The sequence below is a fragment of the Carcharhinus amblyrhynchos genome, chromosome 19 (genome assembly GCF_965287045.1).
Source record: "Carcharhinus amblyrhynchos chromosome 19, sCarAmb.v2.hapA, whole genome shotgun sequence".
NCBI lineage: Eukaryota > Metazoa > Chordata > Chondrichthyes > Carcharhiniformes > Carcharhinidae > Carcharhinus > Carcharhinus amblyrhynchos.
Genome location: NC_137342.1, coordinates 49,932,909 through 49,950,510, shown reverse-complemented (window position 1 = coordinate 49,950,510; position 17,602 = coordinate 49,932,909). Strand labels below are relative to the sequence as shown.

At 47.3% G+C, this 17,602-nt stretch overlaps 1 protein-coding gene across 6 annotated transcripts in view; it reads left to right on the top strand.

Annotated features, from left to right (window-relative positions):
* The window catches only part of frmd4a (FERM domain containing 4A), a 613,918-nt gene that overhangs the window by 291,290 nt on the left and 305,026 nt on the right, over positions 1-17,602 (top strand). The window contains exon 1 of one of the 6 annotated variants that reach the window (XM_080207758.1): positions 11,841-12,252. The exons of 4 other annotated variants lie outside the window; for them this stretch is intronic. In XM_080207758.1, the coding sequence (XP_080063884.1) occupies positions 12,094-12,252 (159 nt within the window). In that variant the 5' untranslated portion in view covers positions 11,841-12,093. Of the gene's footprint in view, positions 1-11,840; positions 12,253-17,602 lie in introns of those variants that run through there. One more of the 6 variants, XM_080207757.1, reaches the window with a different exon arrangement.

Below are 17,602 nucleotides of genomic sequence, written 5' to 3'. Positions count from 1 at the left end.
GCCTGTAAATGGAGAGAACTTCCTCTCTGTCGACAGGAAGCAGCATAACTTCATACTGTCGCTTAACATTTGAGTCTTTGTTTGGAGCAGATGAGTGTGGCCTGGAGAATACTGAATGGTGTTTTTGATGTGCTGTATTCGGGACTGAGGCCTGCAGCAGTTTGGAGGGAAGTCTGTGATGAATCATATGCAGCGAAACCAGGATCAGAAAGGCTTCACTGTTGGCTGCCTATTTTAATCTTGAGCAGAAATCAATCCACAAAGGCTGCTTGATAACTCTTATAAATTAACTCTGCAAAACTGCGCCTCAAAAGTTTTCACCCAGATTACAGCTGTTCTCCATTTAATGTTTGGTCAAGGTTGGTCAAAATTGCCCACGTGAAGTTGCGAGCAACCAAATGCTCGTGACTGGAATGATTACACTTGGCTCACAGTGTAACAGCTCAGACCGTAACGTCAACTTTTTAACCACACAATTCAAAAATGGACTTAAGCTGAAAAGATTTTTAGAACCATGTAACTTACATAAAAGCTGAAAGAAATCACCTTTCAGTTTTGAGGACTGTTTACGTACCATGATGTTGAATATTAACTTATAGTTAAACTAAGCCTCCGTCTGTCAGGCAGACGTATAGACCCGAATTTTACCAGCTGATCCTGGGCTGGGCGAGACTCGCAGAACGGAATTCTTCATTGGCCTGGCTCGAGGAGGTCGTAAAATCCCGGCCATTAGATCTCATAACAATATTCTGATAAAGAGCAGCATGTTCTCCCTATTGACTAACCAATATATACCCCCAAAACAAACCACCTGATCATTATCACATTGCTGTTTGTGGGAGCTTGCTGTGCACAAATTGGCAGTCGTGTTTCCTACAACAGTAACTGCACGTCAAAAGTACTTCATTGGCTGTAAGCACTTTGAGACCTCCTGTGGTCATGAAAGGGATTGCAACTCATCCACTTGGTAGAACTTGAATATTATTGAAAAGAGACATCTTGCTGAAGCTTTTTACCACGCACTCATCAGGACAAAGGCAAGAATGTCAAGCTTTAAACAATCACAATCTATTGTGCAGAAGAAAAAGTGCTGATCGCTTGGTAAGCCAACTCTGGTTGGCTGAGATGTTATGATGTGGGTATGCCGGCGTTGGACTGGGGTAAACACAGTGAAAAGTCTGACAACACCAGGTTTTAGTCCAACCTATTTATTTGATAATATACTCACAAGCTTTTGGGTTAGTCCCTTCGTCAGGTGAATGGAGAGTTCTGGCCTCAGACAGAGCATATAAAGCACAGACAGTTTAGAGATTACTGATTAAAATGTGAATCCTTACACCTAACCTGCTGTTCAAGACCTGAAGTAGCTGATAATGTGAGTGGAAGGAGCACTGATCACAGTTTAAAGAGATGTGTATTGTCTCCAGACAGTACAGTAAGTGAGGTTTTGCAAACCCAGGCAAGTCACGGGGGTTACAGATAGTGTGACATGAACCCAAGATCCCTGTTGAGACCGTCCTCATGCGTGCGGAACTTGGCTATCAGTCTCTGTTCAGCGACTCTGCGCTGTCGTGTGTCGTGAAGGCCGCCTTGGAGAATGCTTACCCGAAGGTCAGAGGCCGAATGCCCGTGACCACTGAAGTGTTCGCCAACAGGAAGGGAACAGTCTTGCCTGGTGACTGTCGAGCGATGTTCATTCATCCATTGTCGTAGCGTCTGCATGGTCTCCCCAATGTACCATGCTTCGGGACATCCTTTCTTGCAACGTATCAGGTAGACAATGTTGGCCAAGTTGCAAGAGTATTTACCATGTACCTGGTGGATGGTATTCTCACGTGTGATGATGGTATCCATGTCGATGATCCGGCATGTCTTGCAGAGGTTGCTGTGGCAGGGTTGTGTGGTATTGTGGTCACTGTTCTCCTGAAGGCTGGGTAGTTTGCTGCGAACAATGGTCTGTTTGAGGTTGTGTGGTTGTCTGAAAGCAAGAAGTGGGGGTGTGGGGATAGCCCTGGCGAGATGTTCGTCTTCATCAATGATATGTTGAAGACTCCGGAGAAGATGTCGTAGGTACCAGGTACATGGTAAATACTCTTGCAACTCAGCCAACATTGTCTACCTGATACGTTGCAAGAAAGGATGTCCCGAAGCATGGTACATTGGGGAGACCATGCAGACGCTACGACAACGGATGAATGAACATCGCTCGACAGTCACCAGGCAAGACTGTTCCCTTCCTGTTGGCGAACACTTCAGTGGTCACGGGCATTCAGCCTCTGACCTTCGGGTAAGCATTCTCCAAGGCGGCCTTCACGACACACGACAGCGCAGAGTCGCTGAACAGAGACTGATAGCCAAGTTCCGCACACATGAGGACGGTCTCAACAGGGATCTTGGGTTCATGTCGCACTATCTGTAACCCCCGTGACTTGCCTGGGTTTGCAAAACCTCACTTACTGTACTGTCTGGAGACAATACACATCTCTTTAAACTGTGATCAGTGCTCCTTCCACTCACATTATCAGCCACTTCAGGTCTTGAACAGCAGGTTAGGTGTAAGGATTCGCATTCTAATCAGTAATCTCTAAACTGTCTGTGCTTTATATGCTCTGTCTGAGGCCAGAACTCTCCATTCACCTGACGAAGGGACTAACCCGAAAGCTTGTGAGTATATTATCAAATAAATGGGTTGGACTAAAACCTGGTGTTGTCAGACTTTTCACTGGCTGAGATGTTACCATGGCAGAATGAATTGGGAACTTTTGGTGCTCCAAACTCCAGGGTAATTCAAAAAAGGCACAGGGCTTGAGCATATTCCTTTAGTTTGCGGAGACCTGGTCTCTGTGTATGGCTTCTAGCAATTGTAAATGAGCCATGCTATGAATTCAATTGAATAATGTCAGATTGATTAGTGCAACTGTGAGCGCACTCAGGGCTGTTCAGCAAGTGATGCCCAATCACAGAATCACATCTAACCGTGGATATTTTGGATTTTCCAAGTGCAGGTTGGTTCCTACATATTCCAGCAACAATGTCTGTTCAGGCAGAGATTGGACCATATTTAATCAGCCTATCGTATCAAACATGAAGTACCTTTAAGAGCAGTTATAGACTATCACTTCTTTATAATGACTTTCCAGTCCCAAGCTACTTCCTGCAACAGTTTACATCCTGATTTTGCCTGAGGTGGATTGCACAGCTGAGGGTGAGGGATCAGGGCAGTTTTGATTCCGCAACCTGCATTGCGTTTTGAGTCAGCAGGTATTTCTGGGTAACACCTCTGACAGTGCAGCACTCCCCCAGTACTGCACTATTCCATCAGCCTTCAGTCGCAAGCTCAAGCTGTGACTTGGGGCTTGTACCTGGAACCTTGTGACTCAGAGGCTAGAGTGGCACTCATCGAACCACAGGCATTATACAACAGTGGACAGTAAACAGCAAAGTCTGATGGCAGGATACCATTCTTCACTGCAGTTATTCTTCATTACCTTTTGGGATTGGGGATCCACTCATTATATAGATATGTGGGAACAGCAGAATAGTGGTTACTTGCTGGTAAACCAGGGGCTAATGACCCAGAAACATTGGACACAATTCAGCCGATCACACTGGGGGAATTCCCTGGTCCTGCCAGCACCGCTCCCCTCCCTCCCCAGCTGTGGGTTTTCCAGCAGCGTGGTGTGTTTTTAATGGGAATTTCCGTTGACAGCAGCAAGACGAAGATTCCATCACCAGACAATGGAATACTGCCTCCTGCCACCAGGAAAACGCCGAGGAGAGGCTAGAGAATCGCGCTTAACTCTTTTCAAATCCCAGCTCTGGGGCGTTTAAATTCTCTGGAGTGAGACTTGAACCCACAACTCTCTGACTGAGGGAGAAGAGTGGTATCCAGTGACAGTTCCGATATCGTCTCTCAGTCACAGAATAACCAGCTACAGGAGCAGTACGGTGCTGTCAGCTATCATTGAAATAGCCCAGTTAAGTAACCTGTCGATATTATTGATCCACTCGCACTTTCCCTCTGTCTGTCTCTGTCTTTTCTACATCAGGTTTTAAATAATTTGAAACAAAACCAGGCTCCTCAGTGGGAGGGTGGAACAGCTGCTCTGACACTGAGGCACAGGGTTTAAGATTCAGCCGTTGGCTGTGCTGTTAGTTGTTCCCACTGTCACTATGATTTACTGCCCCAGTGCGAGCGAAGAAAACAAACCGGTTTCCACTCCCGACCAATATCATAGAATCCCTACTGTGCAGAGAGAGGCTGTTCGGCCCATTGAGTCTGTACCAATCCTCTGACTGAGCATCCAACCCAGGCTCTATCCCTGTAGGCCCACATATTTACCCCTGAATCCCCCTAACCCACACATCTTGGGACATTAAGGGGGAATTTAACCTGGCTAATCTAATTAACCTTTGGATTGTGCAGAAAGGTTTTGATATGTGAGCCTTAGGAAAGATAGAGCCAGCCTCCAAAACAATCTGCCCTCACAGTTGAACAACTTCCTTCAAACACTTCGATGAGGCCCATCCCTGATTGTATTTGCTGGTCCATTCACAGCTGTGCTTTCAGCCTCCTGGTCCCTAACTCTGGAATTCCCTCCCTCTTCATCTCTGTCCCCTCCTTTAAGAAACCTTCCTCTGGTTTGATGTCGGAATCTGTTTGACAACGCTCCTGTGAAGCATCTTGGGATGTTTTATATCATGGCGGGGGTGCTATAAAAATGCAAGTAGTTGGGGAGGTTTTCTGGCTGAAGAGGCCAGTGGGGTTCTGGTCGCCACACCACCAGAAGGACACGGAGGCTTTCGAGAAAGTACAGAAAAGGTTTACCAGGGTGTTGCCTGGTATGGAGGGCATTAGCTATGAGGAGAGGTTGGAGAAACTAGAAAAACAGAAGTTGAGGGGCGAACTGATAGAAGTTTAGAAAATTACGAGCAGTATAGATAGGGTTAACAATTGGAAGCCTTTTCCCAGGGCAGAAACGAGGCACGAGTTCGAGGGGAGGGAGGAGAGGTTTAGTGGAGATGTGCAGGGGAGGTTTTTTTACGCGGAGGTGGGGGCCTGGAATGCACTGCCAAGCGAGGTGGTTGAGGTAGATGCGTTAAGACTTATCTGGATACACATGTGAACGGGCGGGGAAAGGAGGGATACAGACAGTTGGTCTGGATAGGACAGGGCGATCGGTGCAGGTGTGGTGGGCCGAAGGGCCTGTTCCTGTGCTGTATAGTTCTTTGTTGAGTTCTAAGGGGTGAGAATGAGGATAGGTGGGTAAAAGGGAACGAGGTGGACACGAAGGCCCCGGATTTACTGGGTTGGGATCCCCAGCTGGGGTAGGGGTTCTAAGTGGGGTTTATTTCAGCTGGTTTCCCGCTCGGTGGCCAGACAGGGGTGTTGGTCATGTCTCCCGCTCCACAGAGACAGGAGGAGCAGAGAGGTTACCTAAAGTTCGCTTGGGGCCTGTGGGGAGTGGTACACTTGGAGACTAAAGCTGAGACATTTTCATGGGGGGGTTGGAAGAGATTCGGGAAGAGACAGGAGAAGGTCGCAAGGAGGTCAGTGATACCAGGGGAGGTGTCTAATTAGAGGGAGGGGCACAGGGAGTGGCGGGGCTACTGGGAGGCAGCACCTCCTCTTCCTCCTGGCCCACAAGCAGTGCTGGAAAGATGCACTTCCCTCTTTCAGGTAACAGCAACAACTCACATATATATTTTGTATATATATAAGCTCATTAAAATATTAAGAAGCGCAAACTGCCTCTTGGAAGTGGATTGCTTCCCAAAGCAGGGTTATCCAACATCTAGTCCGCTGCTGGTAAATACCAGCGGGGATGGAATGACGACGGGCACGGCATCCTCTGCCACCCTGCCTGGTTAATTATCCTGGGTGAGGTAGAAGTCCGGCCTATGACTTTGGCGCCTCAGCCTGGTTCTTGACTGTGTGTGAGGCCAGATATTGGGCACTGGCCATTTACCCATTTTCGGGCATTGCAGCTGAACCTGGCACTGTGCCCGTTGTGACACACACTCCCGGTGGCAGCCACGTAATCCATCTCCACAATCAGGCCTCCCAGTCAAACTCGGAAGACCAGGAGACGGCCTCCTGGTGCGAATCCTAAATGAGGAAAGTGGTGAACTGAGACCCTGCCTGTAAACTGAATCAAACTATTCTTTGTAATTCTTATCTCCCAGTAAATAGTTTTACAAAATTGTGGATATCCCACCTTTCAGCTGTCAGAAGTAATCAAGGTTGGTACATTAATTCAGGATTTCAGTTGTTTATCCGTTCTGTATTTAGAGAATCCCTACAATGCAGAGGCCATTTGGCCCAACGAGTCTGCACTGACTCTCTGACAGAGTATCTTACCCAGGCCCTCTCCCCTGCCCTATCCCCATAACCCAACACATTTCCTATGACTAATTCTGAAAGAAATGGTGGAGGTGATAGTGGATGCATTGGTGGTTATTTTCCAGACGTTGCTGGATTCCGGGGAAGTGCCGGATGATTGGAAAACGGCTAATGTTACGCCGTTGTTTAAGAAGGGTGCCAGGCAAAAGGCGGGGAATTATAGGCCGGTTAGTTTAACGTCTGTGGTAGGTAAAATGTTAGAATCCGTCATTAAGGAGGAAATTGCGAGGCATCTTGAAGGGAATTGCTTGACAGAGCAGACGCAGCACGGTTTCATTAAAGGGAAGTCGTGTCTGACAAATTTACTTGAGTTCTATGAGGATGTGTCTAGGGCGGTGGATAGAGGAGAGCCGGTGGATGTGGTCTTTCTGGATTTTCAGAAGGCGTTTGACAAAGTGCCTCACAAGAGGTTATTGCAGAAGGTCAGGGGACTTGGAGTTGGGGGTAGGGTGTTAGCGTGGATAGAGGATTGGTTGTCAAATAGGAGGCAGAGAGTGGGGGTCAACGGGTGCTATTCGGATTGGCGGATGGTGACTAGTGGAGTGCCCCAGGGGTCGGTGCTGGGGCCTCAGCTTTTTACCATTTATATAGATGATCTGGAGGAGGGAACCGAGTGTAGGGTGTCGAAATTTGCTGATGACACCAAGATTGGGGGAACGGCAAATTGTGCGGAGGGTGTGGAGAGTCTGCAGAAGGATCTAGATAGGCTGGGCGAATGGGCCAGGAAATGGCAAATGGAATTTAATGTTGGCAAGTGTGAGGTGGTCCACTTTGGTAGGAAGAATGGTAGGAAGGATTATTACTTACGGGGCGAAAAACTGCAGCAGGCGACGGTGCAGAGGGACCTCGGGGTCCTTGTGCATGAGTCGCAAAAACCCAGCTTGCAGGTGCAGCAGGTGGTCAGGAAGGCAAATGGGATGCTGGCCTTCATAGCGAAGGGGATTGAATATAAAAGTAGGGAGGTCTTGCTGCAGCTGTATAGGGCATTGGTGAGGCCGCAGCTGGAGTACTGTGTGCAGTTTTGGGCGCCGCACCTGCGCAAAGATATTTTGGCCTTGGAGGGAGTGCAGAGGAGGTTTACTAGGCTGATACCGGAGTTGAGGGGGTTGAGCTATGAGGAGAGGCTGAATAAACTGGGCTTGTACTCGTTGGAGTTTAGAAGAATGAGGGGAGATCTCATTGAGACGTATAAGATGATGAATGGGATGGATAGGATAGAGGTGGAGAGACTCTTCCCGCTCAAAAAAGACAGTAGGACTAGGGGGCACAGCCTCAAGATAAAGGGGAGGCGGTTTAGAACGGAGTTGAGGAGGAACTTCTTCACTCAAAGGGTGGTGAATCTCTGGAATTCTCTGCCCGTTGAAGTGGTGGAGGCTGCCTCGCTAAATATTTTTAAGACGCGGGTTGATGGGTTTTTGATAAGAGAGGGGATTAAGGGTTATGGGGAGAGGGCCGGAAAGTGGAACTGAGCCACGACAGATCAGCCATGATCTTATTGAATGGCGGGGCAGGCTCGAAGGGCCAGATGGCCTACTCCTGCTCCTATTTCTTATGTTCTTATGTTCTAATTCATCTTGCCTATCTTGGGGACACTAAGGAGCAATTTAGCATGGCCAGTCCACCTAACCTGCCCATCTTTGGACTGTGGGAGGAAGCACAGTAAAAAAGTCTCACAACACCAGGTTAAAGTCCGACAGGTTTATTTGGTAGCACAAGCCACGAGCTTTCGGAGCACTACAGACTTTCAGAGTGCTCCAAAAGCCGGTGGCTTTTGCTACCAAATAAACCTGATGGACTTTAACCTGGTGTTGTGAGACTCTGTGCTTAGCCCAGCCCAACGCCGGCATCTCCACACTGTGGGAGGAAACCCACGCAGACACAGGGAGAACGTGCAGACTCCGCACAGGCATCCAAAACCAGAATTGAACCCAGGTCCCTGGAGCTATGAGGTAGCAACGCTAACCACTGTGCCATTGTGCCGCCCTCTGTGCCACCGTGCCACCCTGGATTGGTAGCTCTCATTTGAAGATTTTAGGTTGCCTAAAAATAATTTTGTTTGCAAATAGCAGCTAACCCTTGACTCTTATTCCTTGCAAATAAATGGAAAATATTTGTGAGCTGACATCTGCCACTGGGAAGAGTGTCTGGAAATAGCTGTGTGGCTTGACATCGCTGAGCAGTTTAAGAGACTTTCGGAGCGGGAGGTTGGGCTGTTTGTTTATATCACAGGACCTTGCGGCTTCAGAGTTACTAGAAAAATGTGAGATATCAGAAAAAATGTAGACACTGATCTGGCTGCTTGAGTCATTGATTTGTGAGGGGCAGTTTGCTCGAAAGTTTCCCATGTGTAGAAACGAGTGTGGTATGTAAACGCAAAGCACAAGGATTCTATCAAAGTTGACAATACAACCCAGACAATTAGTGCTTCCATTTAGTGAAATGATGATTTGCGTCCGAGACGTGAATATAGGTTGTACTGGTAATTAACTGTTGTGAAACAAACTTTAATTATATGCGCTGACTTAGCTGTGGAGATAGAATCATAGAATCCTGACAGTGCAGATGGAGGCCATTCGGCCCATTGAGTCTGCACCGACCACAGCCCCACACAGGCCCTAGCCCCATAACCCCTCGTTTACCCTGTTAATCCCCCTGACACTCCGGTTAATTTAGTGTGGCCAATCAACTGAACCAGCACATCATTCGGACCGTGGGTGAAAACCAGAGCACCCGGAGGAAACCCACGCAGACACGGGGAGAACGTGCAAATCCCACACAGCCAGTGACCCGAGGCTGGAATTGAACCCAGGTCCCTGGCACTGTGAGGCAGCAGAGCTAACCACTGTGCCACCGTGCCACCCACCTCCTTCCCCAGGTAAGATGGAGATCATCTGATGAAGGAGCAGTGCTCTGAAAGCGCGTGATTCCAGATAAACCTGTTGGACTATAATTTGGTGTTGTGAAACTTCTCAGCTGAGTTTATGAAGTTAATTTTGATGTTGGGGGGTAGTGCACAGAATGTTGATATATTTTAACAATCAGAAGAGCTCTATAATGGATAATGAATGAAATTGGCCTGTCTTGTGTCAAAATCATTCCCAAGATGAAACTCTTATTGATGGACGCACAATACGGAGGACATTTTTCACACAAGTATTGAAGCAGGAGGAGACCATTTAACCAATCACTGAGCTCATAGCTGATCAGTGAGCAAACTCCATCAACCTGTTTGTGGTCCAGATCCTTTGCCACCTCTGGCTGACAAAAATCTGAGGTCACATACCGACCGACTTAAGAACAGCTTCTTCCCTGTTGCTGCCAGACTCTTGAATGGACCTTGCATTAAACTGATCTTTCTCTACACCCTGGCTCTGACTGTGACACTACATTCTGCACGCTCTCCTTTCCTTCCTCTCTATATACAAAGAAAATAGCTAATACCCTCCAGACCAGGCAACATCCTGATAGAGAGTGGTTGGAGCGTGGAATAGACTGCCTGCTGTGATAGTGGAATCAGACACTTTAGGAACTTTCAAGCGGTTATTGGATAGGCACATGGAGCACCCCAGAATGATAGGGAGTGGGATAGCTTGATCTTGGGATTGGACATTGCTCGGCACAACATTGAGGGCCGAAGGGCCTGTACTGATCTATGTTCTATAAACCTCTTCTCTACCCTCTCCAAAGCATCCACTTCCTTCTGGTAGTGTGGCAACCAGAATTGTACACAATATTCTAAATGAGGCCTAACTAAGGTTCTTTACAGCTGCAGCATAACCGATCAATTTTTATACTCAATGCCCCAACTGATAAAGGCACACAAGCCGGGTGCATTCAAGAGGAAACTCCATTGACAACTGGCCAAAGGCCTGAAGCCTCTACCTCGAATTCCTAATGTACAGATGGAGGCCATTCAGCCCATTGATCCTGCAGCAACAGCAATCCCACCCAGGCCCTATCCCTGTCACCCCATGTATTTACCCTGCTAATCCCTCTGACACTAAGGGACAATTTAGCATGGCCAATCAACCTAGCCCAATCCATCACGCAAACCAGTCTCCCATCCATTGACGCTGTCCACAATACCCGCTACCTCGGCAGAGCGGCCAGCATAATTATGGACCCTATGCACCCCGAGCATTCTCTCTTCCACCTTCTTCCATCAGGAAAATGATACAAAACTCTGAGGTCACGTACCAACCGACTCAAGAACAGCTTCTTCCCTGCTGTTGTCAGACTTTTGAATGGACTTACCGCGCACTAAGCTGATCCTTCTCTACACCATAGCTATGACTGTAACACTACATTCTGCATTCCCTCCCTTCCTTCTCTATGAATGGTATGCTTTGTCTGTATAGAGTGCAAGAAACAATACTTTTCACTGTATACTAATACATGTGACAATAATAAATCAAATCAAATCTTTGGACTGTGTGAGGAAACCCAAGCAGGTTCCACACTGTCAGTCACCTGCGGCTGGAATTGAACCCGGGTCCCTGGCACTGTGAGGCAGCAGTGCTGAGCACTGATTCGCTGTGCCGCCCATGCCCAGTGGCAGGATGTGCAAAAAACCCCGCCCAATATGAACATTTCTGAAAATGATGCCAGCAGAGAAAAATACGTGAACCAAGATTAGAGTTTTAATTGGCAATCGCAAATGGTTTAAGACAAAATGATACAACCTTTTAGTGAATAGTGCGTACAGTATGCAGTATTAAAGTGTACGTTCTCTGGTGTGCCACAGACAATCTACTGAGAGTTTATCCCTAGCGCTTACAGGCGGTTTTATGTGAAAACGTAAATCCTTTGTGAAGGCCTGCCTGTAACAAATGGAAATGGATGCAACAGAATAGCTGAAATAGATTAAAGTTCCGGTTATCTTAGTGTAATCAATGGCCATGCGAAGGAATGGATTCCATGAAGGGTTTGATGGCCTGCCTTGGAAAGAATGTTGAAGGCCGAGGTGATTGGCCAACAGTTTCTGTCTCGAGTGGACGAGAATGATTACAGAATGCAATTAAGGAGAATTAATTCCAGCAACAGGAGCTAGAATGTCTTCATGGTGGCAACAATCTGCCATTTTATGGTTATTTTGTGAAGTTATTGTTCTCCGATTCAAACTGACAAGTAGTTTAAAGTCTGCAATCTCTGCTGTGTTCCTCTGTTTTACTGGGGCTTTGTGTCCATACGCTGCTCAGAGCCATTGACCCTAAATAGTGAAGTGGAATGTCAAGGGAATGTTGGCAGTAAAACAACATCGAGAGTTAATTTTTCCCGGGACAGAGTTCTGGCAGCCAAGCGGTCCGGCTGAAGTTTTTGTACATTCCTTTTATGTAATGTTGCTTTCCCATTTGAAAAACAAAGTCAGCGCTGGGGAGTGGCCTTTTATTTCTCATCAGAGTCTCGCACTTAATAATCTGTAACAGCTGAAGATGCACTGCTGAACCCGGTCGCTGAAATTGATCTGGTTTTGGTCCTGCTCTGTGGATGGTCCAGGAGCTCTCCGAGGAACACTTCCGATGGGAAAAGAATAAAGTTGATGTTGGCTTCTGCTCTTTCCCTTTGGCTTCAGAAACTGTACACCAGGTGAAAAAAGAGTTGGAGTGTCATTTTCAATTTACAGTATCGGCTAGGGAGCAACACTCAAGAGAATCAGTTTGAACTGAAGGAGGCTTCGCTTACCCAATGCAATGGCTACAGTTCTATTCAGCTTTGAAGATTTGCTGTATAACTGGGATAGTGTGGTCTGGAACCTCACTGCTCGAGCCCTTAGGAATTGGCGTTTTGGTCACATCCGTGCCGTGCAGCTGCTGTTTAGACCATGGTGCATCTCCCGAGGCGTTTACCAGGTGGGCAAGTTCGGTTCTTACCAGAAGTTTGCTGGCTACCTTCCCAGGTTCAGACTGCAATTCTAACATTGTGCAGCTTCTGCGAACTTATTGTTCCACTAAAAGGAAACTGGGGTGGGGTTTTAAGAGTTTAAGAAGATAAATCATGCATTGAGTTCATTCTTGCCAGGAGGCTGCATCCTTAACAGTGCAATTGTTCTTTGAACCTTGTTCTATGTTTGCGCCCTCATTTTTATCTGTAAATCAAATCTATGGAGTCAATGCTACCACAAATATTCTAAATCCCAAACCGGGGAAGGTTTAAATCCCATTTTTTGGCAAGCCCAACCTGATGCCTCTCTGTGTGCAAAAAAAAAGACGATCTGTTTCCCGCCAGTAGGGGGAGGGGGCAAGGCCTAAGCACACCACAAAGCCTGCGACCAACAGCAGAGGGCACAAGCGCACGTGTGCAGGTCTGACAGTCACCTCTATCCCCTGAATATCGGCCGCCTCCACCCGTGATCGCTTGTGATCGGCCTCCTCCACACTCCCTCTACTGGATATCCCACCCCCCACATCCCTAGTCGAATCCACATTTAAATTAATTTAAACATTGAGATTTTGCCGGATGTTTGGACCCGATGAGATTGTGAGAAGCGAGAAATCAGACACAAACTTGATTTTTCACCTCTCGTGTGATCTTACTGGCCCAGCCCACCTGTTGGTTGGTGGGACAAGAAGGTAAGATCGCCCCCTGCGTATTTCAATTTCAATTCAGGTGGCCAACAATTACAAGGTGTGCAAAAGTAATTAAGTCTTTCAGAAAGCAGCAACCTGATATTTTGGGCGAGATTTTCCAGCCCTGCTGGAGAACACAGTGAGCCATTCAAAGATCCATTGACTTTGGCGGAACTGGAAAATCCTGCCGGCAGGAGAGTCCGGAAAATTCCACTCTTTTATTAAACCCAAATGAAAGAGACTTGATGGTACACGATCAAAACCCATTGGCTCAATAGAGGCACCTGGGATTGTGGGAGCTGTGTTGTCCCTGGGGGGTGGGGGGAGCTGTGAGCAGTCTTGAGTGGTGCTATGTTCCTGGCTCCCCATCAATTCTTTGAAAACTAATTAAAACTTACCCTTAAAGGCTCTGCGTAATGCATGTTATTGTTGGTGGATGGTGTCTCTGAATCATTCCACTGCCTGCCCCAGTTTTGTTATGGATTTCTATTCGATGTTTTTGGTTTGAATGACTGTGGATGTCACGGTAGCGCAGCGGTTAGCTCTGCTGCCTCACAGTGCCAGGGACCTGGGTTCAATTCCAGCCTTGGGTCACTGTGTGGTGTCTGCACGTTCTCCCTGTGTCTGCATGGGATTCTTCCGGGTGTTCCAGTTTCCTCCCACAGTCCAAAGATGTGCTGGTTAGGTGGATTGGCCACACTAAATTGTCCCTTATTGTCCCGAGATATGTAGGTTAGGAGGATTAGGGGGGTAAATATGTGGGGTTACAGGGATAGGGCCTGGGTAAGATGCTCTGTTGGAAAGTCAGTGCCGGTTCGATGGGCTGAATGGTCTCTTCTACACTGTAGGGATTCTATGATGAAGGTGGTTGGTCCCTGAAGTTAGTCCTCACCGTGTCTGTTTTACAGCCATTTTACAGCCTTAAAACAAGCCCAACAAGGTCTAATTTCAGGGACCAACACCCTTGAGTGTGGGCCTCAGTTCTGCTTCGTTTGCAACTGTTCATGTGTCTCAATATATCCACTTTGTAAAGAGCAGGGACTGGGGTTTGAGATTGCTCTCTGCCTATGTACTGGCACCATTGACACTTTGAGTTGCTCATCACCAAATAATGAGAGGGACAGGAGTGTGCGGCAGGTTTTGCAATGTCTTCCTTAATAGGGCGGGGGTGAGGGCGATGGTTGGGGGGTGGGGGGTGGTGGGGAGAGGTCTGTCCTTCCCAATTGTGAGAGAGAGAGAGATTATCCACTGTGGTCAATTTAAAATAGACACAGAATGTTTCCACAGCGCCAGCATTAACTCAGTTCAATTCCATTTAAAACAGCCAAAAGATATTCCACGCAAGAGATATTAATAGACCAGTCCACAGTGTGCACTTAACCACAGATTGCTGTAGTTTGCCAGCATCTTCCAAGTAAAAACACAAGATGATATCTTACTTCATTGCAGAATCAAATCTGGCTATTTGGTTTTTTTAATCTGTGTGCTCTGCAGGGAAACCATGTCTTGGTTTAGAACTTAAACATTCAGCTATATCACTGGGATAAATTTCCTTTTTTGATTTGATTTGATTTATTATTGTCACATGTATTAAATACAGTAAAAAGTATTGTTTTTTGCACGCTATACAGACAAAGCATATCGTTATAGAGGAGGAAAGGAGAGAGTGCAGAATGTAGTGTTACAGTCATAGCTAGGGTGTAGAGAAAGATCAGCTTAGGGCAGCACAGTGGTTAACACTGCTGCCTCACAGCACCAGGGACCTGAGTTTGATTCCCGGCTTGGGTCACTGTCTGTGTAGAGTTTGCACATTCTCCCCGTGTCTGCTCTGGTTTCCTCCCGCAGTCCAAAAGACACGCTGATTAGGTGCATTGGCCATGCTAAATTCTCCCTCAGTGTACCTGAACAGGCACTGGAGTGTGGCAACTGGGGGATTTTCACAGTAACTCCATTGCAGTATTATTGTAAGCCTACTTGTGACACTAACAAATAAAACTTAAAGTTAATACGAGGTTGGTCCATTCAAATCATAGAAACCCTGCAGTGCAGAAGGAGGCTATTTGGCCCATCAAGTCTGCACTGACCACAATCCCACCCAGGCCCAATCCCCATAACCCTACATGTTTACCCCACTGATTCTCTGACACCTCAGTCAATTTAACACGGCCAATCAACCTTTATCCACACATCTTTGGACTGATGGCAACAAGGAAGAAGCTGTTCTTGAGTTATTTCTTGAGTTACTTCTTGAGCTGTTCTTTATTCTCCGCCCATTGCTAGATCTAGATTTCTGATAGACAAGGGAATTAAGGGTTATGGGGAGAAAGCGGGAAAGTGGAACTGATCCACTTCAGATCAGCCATGATCTTATTGAATGGCGGGGCAGGCTCGAGGGGCTAGATGGCCTACTCCTGCTCCTCAGCTCCTCACCTCAGGACTGGACTGAGTGCTTCATCTGTTCAAACCGTCCTGATTCCCCCTCAGCTTTTGGGCCTGATTCTCCGTCCCGTGGCCTCATATCCACCAAAGTCCGCCCATCCCGGCCTGCCACAGCTGGAGAGAAGACTCATTTCTTCCACAACAGCTGGATTCCTACCAAGGTGAAAGGACTTTCCAGCTGTTCCAGCCGGGGGGATCCTCTGGTCCCGCCAGTGGCGCAGGCCCTGCAATATGGGATGGATTGAGTGGGAAACCCCGTTGCCAGCGGCGATGTCACTGCCGGCCAACTCCGCACCGCCTCCTGCTGTCAGGAAACACACAGCGGGAAGGCTAGAGGATCCCACCCCATGATATTAAATTTAACCCACTGCCACACCCTGTCCCCACTCTCCCTCTCCTCCGAGATATCTGTGTTGCTCTAATTCAGCCCTCTCAGGCAGCTTCAACTTTAATCCCTCCTCCTCTGGTGACCGTTCCTTCAGCTGCCAAGGCCCTAAACTCTGAAATTCCACCTCCCTAAACCTCTCCCAACTCCTCTGTCCCCTTCTCTAAGATGCGAGATAATCTACTGTAGTCTCCCCTTTTTACGGCTGTGTTATATAATGCCTCTGTCAAGTGCCTGGGATTGTCTTATAGAAACATGAACATAGAAACTAGACAAGGACTAGGCCATTCAGCCCCTCGAGCCTGCTCTGCCATTCATCTTGATCATGGCGGATCATCAAATGCAATATTCTGCTCCCTCCTTCCCTCCATATTTCTGAATTCCTTCAGCTCCAAGAGTTATATTGAATTTCTTCTTGAAACCGCACTTTTTCATAAAATTGTGCAGAAGGAGGCCATTTGGCCCATCGAGTCTGCACCAACAATAATCTCACCTGGGCCCTATCCCCCCATAACCCCACACATTTATCCCACTAATCCCTCTGACCTATGCATCCCGGGTCACTAAGTGGCAATTTTGCATGGCCAATGCACCTAACCCGCATGTTTTTGGACCGTGGGAGGAAACCCACACAGACACGGGGAGAACATGCAGACTCTACACAAACAATGACCCAAACCGGGAATTGAACCCATGTCTCTGGAGCTGTGAGACAGCAGTGCTAACCACTGTGCCACCGTGCTTCCCATTTTATTTGCTAAAGGCGCTATATCAATGCAACTTATTCTTGTAGTGATGCTGTATGCGTCACTGATGTGCATTATGACATACTAAGCATAAAGGGTTGTAACCTTCTGAAACAGGTTGTGAAAAACTCCTGCCTTAGTGGTTCAGTTAGACAACTAAATAGGAAAGAACTGGAAAAGACTGATGTCCAAGGCCAGTGATTGAATTATCAGCTGGCATTTTGAATGGAAAGGGATGGGACAGTGTCTTGTTTCTGGGCTAATGGGAGTTTAAGCGTGTACTGACAGCAAACGGAAATAGTTACAGAGGATGGAAGCTATTACACTTTTAAATGTGGGAAGAAACTAGGTTTGCAGAGTTCACCACCAGTCTAACATGTTCACAGAGTGAAGTCAGTTCCAGATATATGGAGTGCTTTATTTATGTGGCTGGTGTTATTGGATCCTGTCATGCAAGCAGCAAAGCTCTGCTTGCCAGGGTCTATATCGTTTGCACAATGTAACAAAGGCTTGGAGATTTTAGAGTGTTTTGGAAGGGAAGGATGTATTTTTACGACAGATCTGTAAACTTGAGGCACGATTAGGGACAAAGGAACAACGTTCTGGGAAAAGACGCTAAGTGAAAACAATTCACATTCAGAAAGATTTACTGAGGAATGGTAGCTCCAGCGTGGGATACATGTGTAACATACATCTCTTTAATCATTTTCCATATCATCACTGTACAATCAGAGACTAATAGAATCCCTACAGTGCAGAAGGCGGCCATTTGGCTCATTGAGTGCACTGACAACAATCACAGCTAGGCCCCACTAATCCCTCTAACCAATGCCTCCAGGGACACTAAGGGCCAATTCAGCATGGCCAGTCAACCTAACCAGCACATCTTTGGAGTGCGGGAGGAAACCAGGGCACCCGGAGGAAACCCACATAGACATGGGGAGAATGCGCAAACTCCACACAGACAGTGACCCAAGTCGGGAATCGGACCCGGGATCCTGAAGCTGTGAGGAAGCAGCGCTCGCCATCATGCCAGTGTGCCAGCTGCCCACAGTACAAATGA